Below are 15,935 nucleotides of genomic sequence, written 5' to 3'. Positions count from 1 at the left end.
CCTGTAGTTGAGTGAACATCAGTAATTATCAGATTAAGAGGTCAGAGCTGCATTAAAGAGATTTGCTCTGCCAGAGTAGAATCCATCACACTCAGACTATGTCATGTGGATTAGTTGTCGTTCATCCCCCTCCTTGAATGCTGTCTTATTTCTCACGGCAAGTACATTTTACAGGGGCAGTGACAAAACTATGTCCACACAACTTGAAACAGAGACTTGTATGGTTAAGAATTTACTAACTGTAACATGGGTAAAAAGTCATATTTGCAACCCAAAAAAACCTAATGAAAATTCAAACATGCAACTTGATTCTGTTGAAACTAAAATCTTTATGGAGACCTTAACATCTCAGGATTTGTGAATTTCTATTATCCCTATTGATAATAGTATACAGATAGTACTTTGAATAAGGTGTTTGATGATATAGCTATCACGGTGAGTTGGTCTTCTGAATGAGGGGGTAGGAGATTTCAGCAAATGTGTAAGATGCACCACTGCAGAATATAGGAAAAGTAAGAGTAGTACTTTACATGGTAAATCCAAGTAAACTGTAAAATATGCACACATACTAAATACTCTACCACAATGAAGCAGAACTGTGTTTCAGTTAAAAACAAAAATAATTACCCATTGCCTTAAAAATGTCAAGATGGCATATGGTGATGGTTTATTGCAATTTGAAGTATAATTATGGTTTTTACCCTTCTTCTCTCATAATCTTAAAATCTGATTTTTTTCTCAAACTTTCTTTACATAGGAGAAATTATGCACATTATTTTTTTCAAAAGAGAACACAATATATATTCTGAAATAATTTAATTTTTTAAAAATGTATGTATTCTGTCTTTTGATAGATTGGATTTTTCAGACCAACCAAATCTAGCTCAATGGATAAGAACAATATCCCAGCAAATCAAAGCATTATATATACTTCGTGATGAAGAAACTGCTAGTAAGTCTGAAGATCTAATATTGTATATCCTGAAGTATGGAAATATTATTGTGTCACTGAAAAGAGACTCAGCAAATTATCACTTAGACATGGAGGCTTTTACTTCCTGGTATTTTATTTAAATCCAGATGAGGTTGATAGTCTCTCTGAAAGTTCTCATTGGATAACTGCTCCTATGTGAATTGACTTGGGTGGTCTCCACTTAGTTCTTAATGTACCAGTTCCATATGTCACAACTGAATAGCTGGCAACCATGTTTACAGTCTCAGTACTGAAGCAAAGAATTTCGTGGCAATGAAGGTTGAATTAACACTTTCCATACAGCTGGTCCTTCTATAGTACAGTTGAGATGATGCTGGCAAAAAAATGTGATGAAAGTTTTATATAGCCACTGCCTGTGTTATAATTATTCTGAGGAATTCAGAACTTCAGTTTCTGATGTTGTTGTCAGTCTGCAACTTTCATGAGCAGTAAAATTCACATATAGATGAATTAATATAATTACAGCATTTATTGGACTTCTTTTATACAGATAATTCTTGTGGTAATTCAGAAAAAATGGATGAGCTACAGCTACCTAAAGGATTTAGGCCTGACTTCCAACCAAAGTATGTATTTCATCTTTAAAAATTATTCATACCTTTGTTATAGCAGGGATATGTGTGCTCTAGTGCTTCAGCTGAATAAACCAAAGAACTCCGAATCCCACTTCCATTAGAGGAGCTGAGCTTATGTTGAGAATTGGCCATTGTACACCACTATTTTTGCACTACAGTCAGGCCTCAATTTGCACAGTGGTTGTTACCCCCCCAAAACACCGTGCAAATAGAAATCGCATAAAAAAAATACCAAGAGTCTATGGAACTTAAGGGTTTAGGTTCCAGGATCACAAGATGACCTCCCTAATTTATACAATATAGTACAGTACTACAGGTTTTATTAAAAAATTTTTAATGAAATTTAAACTTATTACAGTACAGGTACTAATCTTTATTGATGTTGAAAATGAACTTGATACAGTTTCAGCATCATGTTGTTGAAGTCAGAAGTCTGAGTGTTTGTCTGGAGAGGCCGGGGAGTGTGGAGCCGTGTGTGTGTGGGGGGGAGCCCTGACTTCGGGTGGGTGTGCATTGATGGGATGGGAACGATGGGGCTGCCTTCACTCACCTCCTCCATAGACACTCTGGCAAGAGGCACCCCAGGCACGCACTTGGGACAGAGGGTTGGGGTGCAGTGGCTTGCACCGCTCCATCCACCCACCTGGTGCTCCTGCAAGAGAGTAGGATTGGGCGCTTGCCCCCCTCCACTCATCTGGCACTCCTGCAGGAGAGTAGTGTTGGGTGCATGCCCTGCTTGGACTGCCCAACTGGAATGCCATGCAGGTGGAGTGGGGTAAGCCCTCCTGCCCCAACTCCGTTCCCCGGCAGGAACGCCTGGTGGAGTGGGACGAGCCCTAGAGCTGGAGCAGGGTAGGGGGGCAGCGGGCCTGGATGCTAAGTGGGTGGGTTGCTACCCACCCATGGTTACGTAGTGGAGATGGCAGAAGAGGAGAGGGATAGCTTAGTGGTTTGAGCACTGGCCAGCTAAACCCAGAGTTGTGCGTTCAATCCTAGAGGGGGCCACTTAAGGATCTGGGGCAAAAATCAGTAGTTGGTCCTGCTAGTGAAGGCAGGGGGCTGGACTTGATGTCCTTTCGGGGTCCCTTCCAGTTCTATGAGATATGGAAATATACCTATATTTAGGGGTTGGTGGTGGAAGATGTGCGAGGAAAAACTGGTTATGGTCAGTTGTTTGGCCTTCTTCTGTATGTCTTTTTGTAAACTTCCCTGTAAGGAGACAGCACACCATCAAGCTCTCTTGAATTTCAAACTACTTTCCATGAATGGCTCTTCAGCCAAAAAAACAAAAGTCTCATAGTTCCTTGGCCAATTGAAAACCCTTATCCAGACTCTTCATTGTCATTTGCAGCTTTGGTGCCACCTCCAGCTCCTCACTGTCCTCATCACTGGTGCTTGACTGAATCAGCTCCTCCAGCTCTTTCTCATTGAGCTTGGTGGTGTGGGACTCAAGTAGCTTCTCTCTCTCTCTCTCTCTCTCTCTCTCTCTCTCTCTCTTTTTTTTTCCTGGAGATTGTCAAATCCCTCCACTACGACCCAGCTCTGTAATTTTCTTCACCTTGTGTGGCATTTTGGGGAAGCCACGAAAATCAGTCACTACCTTTCTCCACAAGTTTTTCCAGCATGCATTGATGGTGGAAGGCTTTATTTCGTCCAGAGACTTTTATATTTTTAATACACTCTGCTGTTTTGTAATCCTTCCAGCACTGAGTCACTGTTAAGCTTGGATCGCTGTCCACAGCATCTAGGATGCGGTGAAAGGTGCAGCAAGTGTAATAAACTTTAGAAGTTGCGATGACAACTGGGTCAAGGGGCTGGAGGAGTGATGTGTTTGAAGGCAGAAAAACCACCTCTACGTTGGGATGCACAGCCTGAAGGCTTGCAGAGTTGCCCAGACCATTATCAAGGATCAGTAGGACCTTAAATGCCAGGTAGCGTTCCATTTCATGCACAAAACAATTTTGAAACCAGTTCATAAAAAGCACTGAAGTGACCCACACATGCTGATTAGACCTCCAAAACACGAGTAGCTGATATTTATTTTTGTCCTTGAGCGCAGGGGGGTTTTGGGCTCAGTAAATGAGCTTTGGCTTTATCATAAAATCCCCCATTGCATTTGCAAAGATGAGAAGGGTCAGTCGGCCTTTTGCAGCCTTGAAACCTGGAGCAGATTTCTCATCTTTTGAAAGAGAGGTTTTCTTTGGCATCCATTTCCAAAATAAGCCAGTCTTATCAGGTTAGAAACCGGAGCAAGTTTTTAACTCGTTCTCCTCAATGAGTTCGGCCAGCTCGGGTGGAAAACTTGCTGCTGCTTCATGATCTGCCAATGCATCGTCACTGATCAGTTTAACATTATGCAGCCCATATTTCCTTTTGAACTTCACAAATCATCCCTCGCTGGCTATAAAAGTACATTCCTTGGCTACACTGCTGTCCCCCAAAGTTGGTGCAGCATCCTATTTTAAGGGATCAGGCAATCTCTTAGCTTTTTCTCGAATCACTGACCTGTCCAGTGGAACCCTTTTCTGTTTTTCATCCTCAATCCATATGTTCAATGCTTTGTCCATCTTTTGTATGGTAGTATCATGAGTATAGAATGACACTTTAGCACTTTTAGATGCACTTGCAGCAACACTTGCTCTAATTTTTGCCTCATTTCTCTTCACTGTATGCAAGATCGACTCATTAAGGCCATAAGCCCTAGCCACGGGTGATGAACCTTCACCCTTAGCGAGCCTATTCAACATTTCCACTTTCTTTACTAAAGTCAACACTTTTTTTCTGCTTCTTCACATGACATATCATTTTTTGAGTCACTTTCTCTCAATTTCCTTTTAGAGCTCATGGTAAACTATTATTATGGGCAATAAATAGCAGCTAAAGTCAAGCGGACAACATGCCAGTATCCCATCACACACACTGAGAGCAGCGTGGTGGAGGCAGGGCAGGAAAGGACAAGCTCAGTCTAGACATGTCAGCACTAGGGGTATAGACAAGGGTGGGCTTTGACCCATCCCCTTAGCATCCAGCCCCACCACACACACACTGGTTCTGTTCCAGCCCTAGTGCTTGCCCTGCTCTGCCCACCCGCCCCGTGCTCCAGTCGGGGCAGCGAGATAGAGGGCTTGCCCTGCTCCACCCTTCACTCCTTCTGGGGAGCGGGGTCGGGGCATGGGTGGCTTACCCCACTCCACCCGCCCGGCATTCCAGCCAGAGAGCAGGCAAGCTTCTGTGCCCTGACCCCACTTGCCAGCAGGAGCACCAGGCGGAGTGGGGCGAGCCCTGGAACTCGCTCCCTGACTAGAGCTCTGGACAGAGTGGAGCGAGCCCTGGACCCTGCTCCCCGACTGGAGCGCTGGGTGGGCAGAGTGAGGCAAGCCCTCTAGCCCGCTACCTAGCTGTAGTGCCGGGTGGGTGGAATGGGGCAAGCCCTGGTGCTCCAACCCCACTCCCCAGCAGGAGCGCCGGGCGGAGCAGGGCAAGCCCGGACTCTGCTCCCTGGCAGGTGCGCCGGGCGGGTGGAGCGGGGCAAGCCCTTGTGCCCCAACCCCATGCCTGGGGCTGGGGGACCCCTGGCCAGAGTTTCCATGGCCTAGTGCAAGGCCGGCTGGAGGGGTGAGGGGAGGTGCCTCATCCCTGTGCTACCCTCGTCATTGCCCACCCATGCAAAGTCAGAGCCCACGCTAGTGTCGGGACAGACCTACGCCACAGATTCAAGCATGTTGGCGACCATGCTGCACCGTGTAAAAGTGAACCATATCATGTACAAAAATAGAGTCACAATTAATTGACCGTGCATAACTGAAAATATGCAAAAAAAAAAGAAAAACCTCGTAAATCAAGGCCTTACTATTGCGTCTGAACCAGATTCTAATACTCTTACTGCTCCTTATTTCAGTGATTGGTATTGTTTGTGTAGACCTGGGCACACACAGAAACTCATGGATACATAATCGGACACATATAACTTCATGGTCGAGGTTAAACTTGATTTTATAATAGTTGTGAATTTCTAATCAAGTCATACTTTAGAACTCTCCAAATAATTTTTTTTTAAAAGTGCAAAGTTGTGAGCACATTAATATATTGAAATGTAATTCATAGGATCTACATATCTGGAAAGAATTATACCTATCTAACAAGTCTCCTTTTTTAATGGGAAAGTAAATTAAAGATTCTGCCCTCAAATTGGCACATATTCCTCCCATTATAATCTTAACTATATTCTACCCAATTGTGTTGAGGACAGAGTCTGGATAGTGCTGTTCAAATATGTAAAATTCCAGTCTAATCCAGACAACCAAAAAATTGATTACTGCAGTGCATGGCCCAGACTGTTTAAAATAGCATTAAAATGCCAAATCCTTCTTCCAGTATTCACAGAAACAGGACTATTTAGTTAGTAGACTACTTGCTTGAGTCAGGTAAGCAGGATATGGTCCAAAAGATCTGTCAACTTTGTATAAATCAGAGCATTCAGATATTATGCTTCCACTTGATATTTAATTTGCCTATTGTCAGAATAGACTTTTAATGCCAGTCTCTCTCTCTCATTTCAGGAGTCTTTATTCTGAAAGCATTAAAGAGATGCTAACAACATTTGGTACTGCAACATATAAAGTAGGACTGAAGGTGCATCCCAATGAAGAAGATCTGCGTGTACCCATAATGTGCTGGGGTAGCTGTGCTTACACAATACAGACTATAGGTAACATTTTGTTTTTAGTAACAACTATTGTGTATTGACAAGAGGCTTTCAGATTTATTTAGATTTACAGCACTGAAACTTTTTTTTTTTTTACTTCTGCAGAACGAATTTTAGCTGATGAAGATAAACCATTATTTGGTCATTTACCTTGCCGACAGGTAAGATCAAATAGCATCTTCAGTTCTGAATCACTGGGTTGTCTTTTTTTTAATCTAGAGTGTCAAAATTGTAGCCTGAAATTATTGGAGAGTTTCATTTTAACTTAGGTTCCACCCTTTTCTCTATCAATATCTGATATATTTAACTTGAAACGGGAAGGATAGCTCAGTGGTTTAAGCATTGGCCTGCTACACCCAGGGTTGTGAGTTCAATCCTTGAGGGGTAACTTAGGGATCTGGGGCAAAGGCAGTACTTGGTCCTGCTAATGAAGGCAGGGGGCTGGACTCAATGACCCTTTACGGTCCCTCTCAGCTCTAGGAGATAAGTATATCTCCATATATTTTTATTTTATTAAACAAATGTAAAATATAATTAAATTGTTTGTTCTTCATGAAATGCTAATAGATTGGGTTTATCTCATAATGACAGCCAAAGCAAGGAGCTTTGAGATTGTAACTGTGTTCTGTAAATCTGTTTTTACACACGCACACTGATATCTTTATTACATGGAATTTTTGGCATCATCTGTCTCTCTCAAAATTATGTGGTAAAGACTATAGCTACCTAACTAGAGTGATATACTATACAGAGTCATAAAGGCATGGTTTTATTCCATCTTGAAGAGTTTAATTATGACATTTAGTTGGGGTTTTTTTGTTGTTGTTTTGTTTTGTATTTTAGGATGACTGCCTTACTTCATTAACAAGATTTGCAGCAGCACACTGGACAATTTCATCTCTGTCGTCAGTACAGGGTCACTTTTGTAGGCTCTTTGCATGTAAGTTCAATACATTATACTAATTAATTTTGCATAATAAGTACAGCCACTGGAAAAGTTGGACAAAAAAATTAGCTTACAGCGAGCAATATGATTATCTGAAAAACTATATAAGATAAAACCCTGAAGAAACTTTAAAAGCTGTGAGACTTGCAAACATCATTTTTTATCTAACATTTACATGATTTAACATTTAATTTTATAAGAACACTTATTTCTGGCGAACTTATTGTTACTGTGAATGCAAGTATCAAATTTCAAAAATACACTTCAGGAAAATAAAGTTCAGAATCCCTGTTGAGGAATGGCCTGATGGTGTTTTTTCTGAACTATTATTAACAATATTTTAAGTAATTTGTATCAATAATGTTGAGATTTCTTCGACTTAGAACTCAGGGGTGTTTTAGTTTGAGTCATTGTAAAGCATAGCTTGTGATACTGACTGAAAAAAAATAAATAATGTAATTACATTGTGTTAACTTGAAGACTATTTGAATGAAAATATCAAAAAAGCCCTAAGTTTGAAATGTTTGTAGAAATAGATGAACAGTCTTAGACATCCTAACACTTGAGATCTAGGTCATCTGAAATAGAATATAATAAATACAGATATATTGGCCTGATTATTAGCGGTTGTGCTGCTCAGCACCTTTGAAAATCAGGCCAATATCTATCCCTTTATATAAATACATGTATGCTATAACCAATATATTTCTTCATGAAAAGAACACTGTCAAGAATTAAGTAATGTGGATATCAGTAGAACCCCAACTTAAAAGTTAAAGCACTATTACTTTAACTCTCCTTTTTTTTCTTCAAGTTACTTAAGTCCTTGTAAGTTGAGATAAGTGACAGTAATAATAATCAGTAATGCAACAATTGCTTTAACACAAGGTTATTAGATGGGATGGCTTGTAGGGGCTGCACTATACAAAAAGTGCTATTTTCAGACAATGCTGAGATTCATATATACGCTGAAGTTATTGATAGAATCAATAGAAGTGGATCAGTTGCTGACATCTGCAGTACTACAGCCAAAAAAGTACTTGCAGTACTAAATCTCTGATAGAAATTAAAAAAATATAAAAACTATTATATAGGTTTATGTTGAATTTACCAAAACAGTAGCACTTATAATCTGAAGGCATTGGAATCATCACAGTAGTAAATTGTTCTCAAATAACAATAGCTCTTTAAATTTGCCCAAGTATTCTTCAGTTATTAAGGGAAGATTTAGTGCTCTGGAAACAGTAAATCTCCTCTTCAGTTGGAGTATTTGCAATTGTCAACATAAAAATATTCTCAAGTGTGGTGGCTTACATTACTGTACGGTTTGTGGCTAAAATTTTTGTGCTCTTCATCTGGGTTTTACTATTTGGGGTAACGATGTTCAGAGGGAATGCTTTGTGATATTGTTCTTTGGATATTGCTTTAAATAATAGATGGTTGTATCTTAAAGAAGGTTGGTTTTTTGTTTTGCTTTTAAATGGAGGTACTCTCCATGCAAAATGGGTGGTGATCTATTATTGCATGGGGTGCTTGATTTATATTTACTGTATGTTTGCTATTCTCAGCTTAAATTTGCATTTGGTACACTAAAAAAATCATACTGTTTTGTTAGTAGCATTATTATTCCACTGGTTACATTTATTTAAAGTAAAGTTTAAAACTATGGGAATCACTAGTGCCAAAGCAGGGGTTTAAACCAAGGCTCATATTAAGCTGACTCACAGCCATATACATATCAGCTGCTATCTTATTTTCCAGAATCAAAGCAGTTTGTTTTTTTAAGTGAATCTGTAGCACAGACAATCTCAAAAATGTGATCTCAGCTGGAACCAATAGCTCTGAGAGGTGTCACTTTCCCCCATTCATCTCAGCGAGGTGTTGTCATCACTGGGCTTCTGAGTTAATTTAAATTTTAGCATCGTAATCAATTTGTCTTATAAAATAGGGGAGAAGATTCACAGATCTACATGATTTCTGAGAGTGAGGTCTCATTTTTGGTGCCGTAAGTGGAGATACCACCACTTATTTATTTTTCCCTCGTTAAGAAGGAGCCAACCCCAAAGAGCTCTGTAGAGATTATGAACATATTGAAGCCCAGAGCGGGGAACCAGGCTCAAAAAACCGAGCAGAGTTCAGAGAGCTGCATAATCATATTTTAAATGTCTGCATAATCAACAGTGTCTCATTTTGGTGACTCGCTTGGGAGAGTACCACCACATTTTCTATTGCAGTCCCAGCTGTAACCAAAAGAAAATCAGAGAACAGTGTACTATACAGTTTTATGCAAATTGTTTTGTTATCTCATTTCAGTGAAATATAAAGTTTGGAAACTAGAATAGGACCTGCTCTAGTAGTGTGCACAAGTTCTCGAATTAATTTATTGCTAGCCAAAAACTGAAAGAACTTGTCAGTAGATACTTAAAACATTAACACACAATTAAAATAACTGTAGTCTATTCTGTAGCAAAAATCAGTGCCGATTGTTTGTTGTGTAATTAATACATTTTTTTGTTTTTTATATATTCAGCACTGGTGCCTAATGAAAAAAGTGGAAATCTTCCATGCATTCTTGATATTGACATGTTTCATTTATTGGTAAGTTTTTCATAATGAACACACCTACACCTTTGATCCCATAGGTTACATCTACACTGCAAAAAAAAAAAACATGGGGCAGTGAGTCTCAAAACCTGCGTAAACTGAGACAGTGTGAGCCCCATGACTCTGTGGGGCTAAAAATTGCAGCATAGATATTCCTGCTCAGGCTGGAGCTCAACTCTGAGATCCAAACTGTGTTTCAGAGCCCAGGCTCCAGACCAAGCAGGAACATCTACACTGCTACTTTTAGCCCTGTATTCTAAGCTCGAGTCAGTTGACTCAGGCTCTGAGACTCACACTGCAGGGCTTTTTGCAATGTAGATGTATTCTTAGGCATCTTTTATATGTCAAAGCTACAGTTATATATTTTCTTCATAACCACAAGAGTTTTGAGGAAAAAATACAGCAAGTTAGGAGTCCTTCTCACAGATGTTTAGATTTTAATAATTTTTTCGATATTACAGTTTATTCCCCGACTTGGGAGGGGGGAAGGCAGGGAACCCTGCATTATTTGATAGTTATCCCTATGTCACGTGAATGAATGGTTTAACTGGTGTTAAAATTAGTCCCATCGAATGTACTGCAGCACAAAGGATAACTTCAAGAAAAAACTGACTGATTCTTGAGGCTGTGGCAGAAAAGGGGAAGACATTCATTCTCTTAAACTTTCTGTTTTTCTCTATTACAGGTAAGCTTGGTGCTCTCTTTTCCTGCCATATACTGTCAGGATTTTTCAGGGGTTAGTCTTGGCACTGGAGATCTTCACATCTTCCATCTTGTCACAATGGCACACATAGTACAAATTTTACTTACTTCATCAACAGGTAATACCTCCTCTTTTGTTACATTATCAATTTTTTTTAAAATGAACACTAAGGCCAGGTCTACACTTGAAAGTATAGCTATGCTGCTATTTCGTACCAACAAAGTACCCTTAATGCTAATTAAAAGCATACTCAATTGATCACAAACCACACCCCCACCAGCATAACTGTGCTGGCAAAAGTTTATGGCATAGGCCGGGTTAAACTTTTGGTATGGTATATTGTGCAAAAAGATCTATTCTGTGTGACATTGGCAGCCAGACCTGATCCCTGGGAGGAGACAAAACCATCTTTTCCTTGTTTTCTAATGGAGCATTTCACTTGTTTGTTCTTGGCCTTCTTGTCAAAATTTGGTTGATGTCATTATTTTAGATGTTTGATACTGTTGATAATATAGCCGGGTCTTTAATGCTTCTTTTATAAACACCTGTGGTATTCAGAGTTTCACCTCCTCTCTCTCAACTATTTCTAAAAAAGATTTGTCAGTTAAAAATAAGTGATTTCTAGGTTTAGAATTGTACCTGATTTATTTTTTCGTTGCTCTTCAGAAGAAAATGGCATGGACCAAGAAAACCCTAATGGTGAAGAAGAAGTAGCAGTGCTTACTTTGTATAAATTTCTTTGTCAGCATACAGGAAGGTAAAATGATTGTCTCTAATTTACACAACCATTGTTTCTCTCCTGCTCCCACCACCAATCTGTAATACCATATAAAGGGTGAATTTGATGTACTGATGCTGTTAAGGGAATCATATTTTAAATTCAAAAGTTCTTGCTCCTTGTGTGCTACCAACTAATCCTGGTTCATGATTGACTGGAAAAAGTCACATGACGAATCAGAAAATTTCTGTAATTTATCTCCTTAGAGTTCAGTAATACTGTACTGTAGAATAATTTTGATCAGCCATTTGGCAATTGTAAATAAACCTTGATAGGTTGCACCTGAGTTCCAAGAATGTATTTACTTTTTAGCCACTCAGCCTCTCCCAAATTTCTGATTCCTGATTGTTATCTATTTAAATTAGAGATTCATAAATATTTATCTTCCCATTAGTGTTAGCTTCAAAGTAAACACTCTCTCTTTACCTGACTTTTGTTTCAGCCAAAGTAAAAAACTGCTCAATATGAAGTATGGCCTAACTTTTATTAAACATACTGTTATTTAGCCCGGCAGCTTTGCATTAGCTCTGTTTTCTTAATTTAGTCATAACATGTTGCACGCACGCACGCACAGAGTAATTTTATTCCTTCTGTTTTAAGTGCCTTGAAAGAAATGTCCTCAGGCTGGCATCTGTGCAGGAGTATAAAAGCTGGAATTATGCCTTTCCTGAGATGCTCTGCTTTGTTTTTCCATTATTTAAATGGAGTCCCAGCACCATCAGAAATTCAAGGTAATGTCCATTTATTGCTAGAAATGGCATGGAGAAAAATGATTTAAATGCTAACGAAAATAAACCACATTAAACTTTACTTTCTGTAGTAGCTGAAATTAATACATGCTGACTTATTAATGATTCAGAACTATATCTGCACAAACCTGTAAAGCAACAGAAAAGGTTTTTTTAGTTTTTAAATAGTCACTTTTTAATTTAAAAATAGGCAAAATCCAAACAATTTTGCACTGTTGTATCTTTATGTTTCAAAGTAATATAGAACATGAAATTGATATTCTAGTGGTTAAAAAGAAATAAAGGCTCATTGCTTGTTTGACATCTCGTCTTTATTACCTTCAGCGTTCTTCTCGTACGAGACCTGCTCCTACTCCCTTTGACTTCAATGAGATTAACAGCAGGCCCTTAATTTTCAATTAACCTTCAAATGTGAGAGTGTTACACTATGTCTACACTACAGTTGAATTCATGATAGCAACAATCGTAGCTCAGTTGCTGCTATGGTTCAGATAGGGCTTAAATACAAGTCTGGAGGTGATAGTCATAATCAAAAAGAAAAGGCACATATGAACACACACTACTCTAAGTTCCCCATATTTAAAATTGAATTATTTGATATTTTTAGTTCTGAACTAAAATTAAAGTCAGTGTTTTTTTTCATATAGGCTGTTATCAAGACTAGCTCTTGCTGTGTAACATTTCCTTGAGTTATGGCTCCTCAACAAAATGTTAAAAGGAGTAAAGGATAGTTTTCGTAGAATAATAGAATATTAGGGTTAGCAGAGACCTCAGGAGGTCTAGTCCAATCCCCTGCTGAAAGCAGGACCAACACCAACTAAATCATGCCAGCCAGGGCTTTGTCAAGCCAGACCTTAAAAACTTCTAAGGATGGAAATTCCACCACCTCCCCAGGTAACCCTTCTAGTGCTTCACCACACTCCTAGTGAAATAGTTTTTCCTAATATCCAATCTGGACCTCCCCCACTGCAACTTGAGACCATTGCTTCTTGTTATGTCATCTGCCACCACTGAGAACAGCCTAGCTCCATCTTCTTTGGAACCCCCCCTTCAGGTAGTTGAAGGTTGTTATCAAATCTCTCCTCACTCTTCTCTTCTGCAGACTAAATGACCCCAGTTCCCTCAGCCTGTCCTCGTGTGTCATGTACCCCAGTCCCCTAATCATTTTCGTTGCCCTCTGCTGGACTCTCTCCAATTTGTCCACATCTCTTCTGTAGTGAAGGGATCAAAACTGAACACACTACTCCAGGTGTGGCCTCACCAGTGCTGAAGAGAGGGGAATAATCACTTCCCTCGATCTGCTGGCAATAATCCTGCTAATAGAGCCCAGTATTCCATTGGCCTTCTTGGCAGCAATGGCACACTGCTGACTCATATCCAGCTTCTCGTTAACTGTAATCCCCGGGTCCTTTTCTGCAGAACTGCTGCTTAGCCAGTCGGTCCCCACCCTGTAGTGGTGCATGAGATTCTTCCTTCCTAAGTGCAGGACTCTGCACTTGTCCTTGTTAAACCTCATTAAATTTCTTTTGGCCCAATCCTCCAATTTGTCAAGATCACTCTGGACCCTGTCCCTACTCTGCAGTGTATTGGACTATATGCAAGATTTCAAGTGAAAAACACTCTATTCTTCCCTGAAGTTCCATTTTACGTAGGTGGGCTTCCCAATTTTTTCACAGTCTGGACCACATCTTAACAGGGAGCTTATTTCAGAAGCCTTAACTGGCACTAACTGGCAACCTTATTTGCACTGCCATTGCTTGTGCTATATCTGTTTTGTGAATAAATAGAGAACTTCAGTCTCCAGGACTTTCAATCTGGCACCTCTGACCAGCCTTAAATTCACACTGCATCTTAATGTGCAGTGGGGGGGGGGGAGTCACTCTTTTGCGTTATAATTAAGGCTACGTGTATGTCGCGGAGGTCACAGAAGTCATGGAATTTGTGACTTCCAGAGACCACCGTGCCATTGGGGCCCCGGAACTCCCCAGCCGCCCCCGGGATGGGGGATCCCTCCGAGCACCTTCAGAGGCGAGGGGTCCCCCCCCAGCCTCTGGGCAGGGGTGGGGGGCTGCAGCTTGCTGTTGCTGAATGCCATGGGGCACGGTGCTGGACCCTCCTCCCTCCCCATTTTGACAGGGATGTTTTTAGTAAAAGTCAGCGACAGGTCATGTTTTCTGTGAATTTCTTTTCATTGCCCGTGACCTGTCCCTGACTTTTGTCATCAATAGTTTTAGTAAAATTGTAGGCTTAATTTTAATCTGCAGTTAGGGTTGTTTTGTTTTACTGTTGGAGAAGTCTTCCAAATGCAACTATTTATTGTCCTTCTTTTTCTGCATTTACAGTAACTGGGGCAAGCCAATTTGAGCATTTATGTAGCTATCTATCCCTGCCAAACAACCTCATTTGCCTTTTTCAAGAAAATGGCAAAATTATGAACACATTAGTAGAAAGGTATGAAATTTTTTTCTTTAATTCCAACATAAAGTATGCTGCACCAGAAATTAGTGTATTTTCCCAGTAATACGTATATCTGGAAGTGAAAGATGAATGTATTTTAAAACTTACCTGTAAAATACAGAAGTTTTTGGAAGAAGTTTGCTGTGATGGAAAGTATATTAAATAGAACTATATTTTTTACTTGTTAGAAGTTGTTGTTGTTGTTCCTCTATAGTACTGTCTAATGAAGGCTAAAAGGCATCTTTTTTCTGTTTTGAAGTTGGTGTAGTGACAATGAAGTAAAAAGGTACCTGGAAGGCAAAAGACAAGCCATAAGGTGAGCATGGAGGGATTTTAGGATGGGGGAGAAAAGTAATTTATTTATTTACACCTCATTCCACCTCCGGTAACTAAATGGAGCAATTTTTCCTGTACTTGGTCTACCAGTAAAGTAACTTACAGAAATACAGCTTCAGAATGCAATTCAGAAGCATAGCTAGAGGAAGAACCAAGATATATTTAATTACTTAAGGGAGAGTAAAATATTGTTTAAATTCAGAGATTTTTGTGAATCCAGAATGGATCATTATAATCCATCTCATTTAGCCTCCTGCATAACACTCAGGCCATAGAATTTCATTCAGAAGTTCCTGAATCAAGCCCATAACTACTGGTTGAGCTAGAGCATATCAGTTTGATTTAATTAAAAAACCTCCAACTGATATGTAAAATTGTTTTTAAATTGTCTGCTCTAAGAAACAAAACTTTTTTTTCTTTGAAATCAGGTAGAGATTTGAAAGCAAAATTGTTTGGTCTGTTAAATGTATTTCTACTCATAAAACAATTAAATGAAGCTCGGGATGTTTTTAATGCCTAGTAGTTTTAAAGAAGATTGTTTATTTACTCAGAATGGAGGCTAAATATTGGTATCTCGCTATTCAAGCAATTTAACACACAAACAAACAGTAAAACTCTATCATGAAAATGTATTTTTACTCTTAAGTTCCATATAAAATGATTTTTCTTCTTAAGCCTGTACATAAAAATGCTCGATTAATACCCAAGTGTGACAAAAATCTGTGCATTATTTATTCAGTCAGTTGATTAAATGATAGACTACCAGTTTTAAAATGAAGATAATTGCAAGTTATAATTTTCTAATTGAGTAGTTGAAAGGTTTTTTTGGTTTTTGGTTTTTTTTATTTGACTGTTAGGAATTTTTTTTACATCTGTTTCTGTTGTTCATCCTTATCTATTCATGAACAGATAAGCAGGTTACAGATGGTTAATCCGGTGGTAGGTCTTTTATCTCTCAGCATGTCACAGTGCACTGCTTCTTGTACAACCTTGAACTTAGATTGCACAACCTCATAGATTGTCTTATTGTTTCTGAAGATATTAACATTATTAAAACTTACATTGTGTAGACTAGTGGTTTTCAACCT

General features: G+C 39.3%; 1 protein-coding gene across 2 annotated transcripts in view; it reads left to right on the top strand.

The window, feature by feature from the left end:
- UBR2 (ubiquitin protein ligase E3 component n-recognin 2) overlaps window positions 1-15,935 on the top strand; it is a 106,349-nt gene that overhangs the window by 83,241 nt on the left and 7,173 nt on the right. For both annotated transcript variants that reach the window (XM_050951723.1, XM_050951724.1), the window contains exons 33-43: window positions 855-952; window positions 1,485-1,560; window positions 6,129-6,277; window positions 6,380-6,435; window positions 7,118-7,214; window positions 9,751-9,818; window positions 10,510-10,645; window positions 11,194-11,284; window positions 11,906-12,036; window positions 14,397-14,505; window positions 14,771-14,827. In XM_050951723.1, coding sequence (XP_050807680.1) covers window positions 855-952; window positions 1,485-1,560; window positions 6,129-6,277; window positions 6,380-6,435; window positions 7,118-7,214; window positions 9,751-9,818; window positions 10,510-10,645; window positions 11,194-11,284; window positions 11,906-12,036; window positions 14,397-14,505; window positions 14,771-14,827 — 1,068 coding nt within the window. The remainder of the gene's footprint in view (window positions 1-854; window positions 953-1,484; window positions 1,561-6,128; window positions 6,278-6,379; window positions 6,436-7,117; window positions 7,215-9,750; window positions 9,819-10,509; window positions 10,646-11,193; window positions 11,285-11,905; window positions 12,037-14,396; window positions 14,506-14,770; window positions 14,828-15,935) is intronic.

Source organism: Gopherus flavomarginatus, chromosome 4 (genome assembly GCF_025201925.1).
Source record: "Gopherus flavomarginatus isolate rGopFla2 chromosome 4, rGopFla2.mat.asm, whole genome shotgun sequence".
Lineage (NCBI taxonomy): Eukaryota > Metazoa > Chordata > Testudines > Testudinidae > Gopherus > Gopherus flavomarginatus.
Note: the sequence above shows the minus strand (reverse complement) of the source record. Positions and strands in the feature narration are given on the sequence as shown.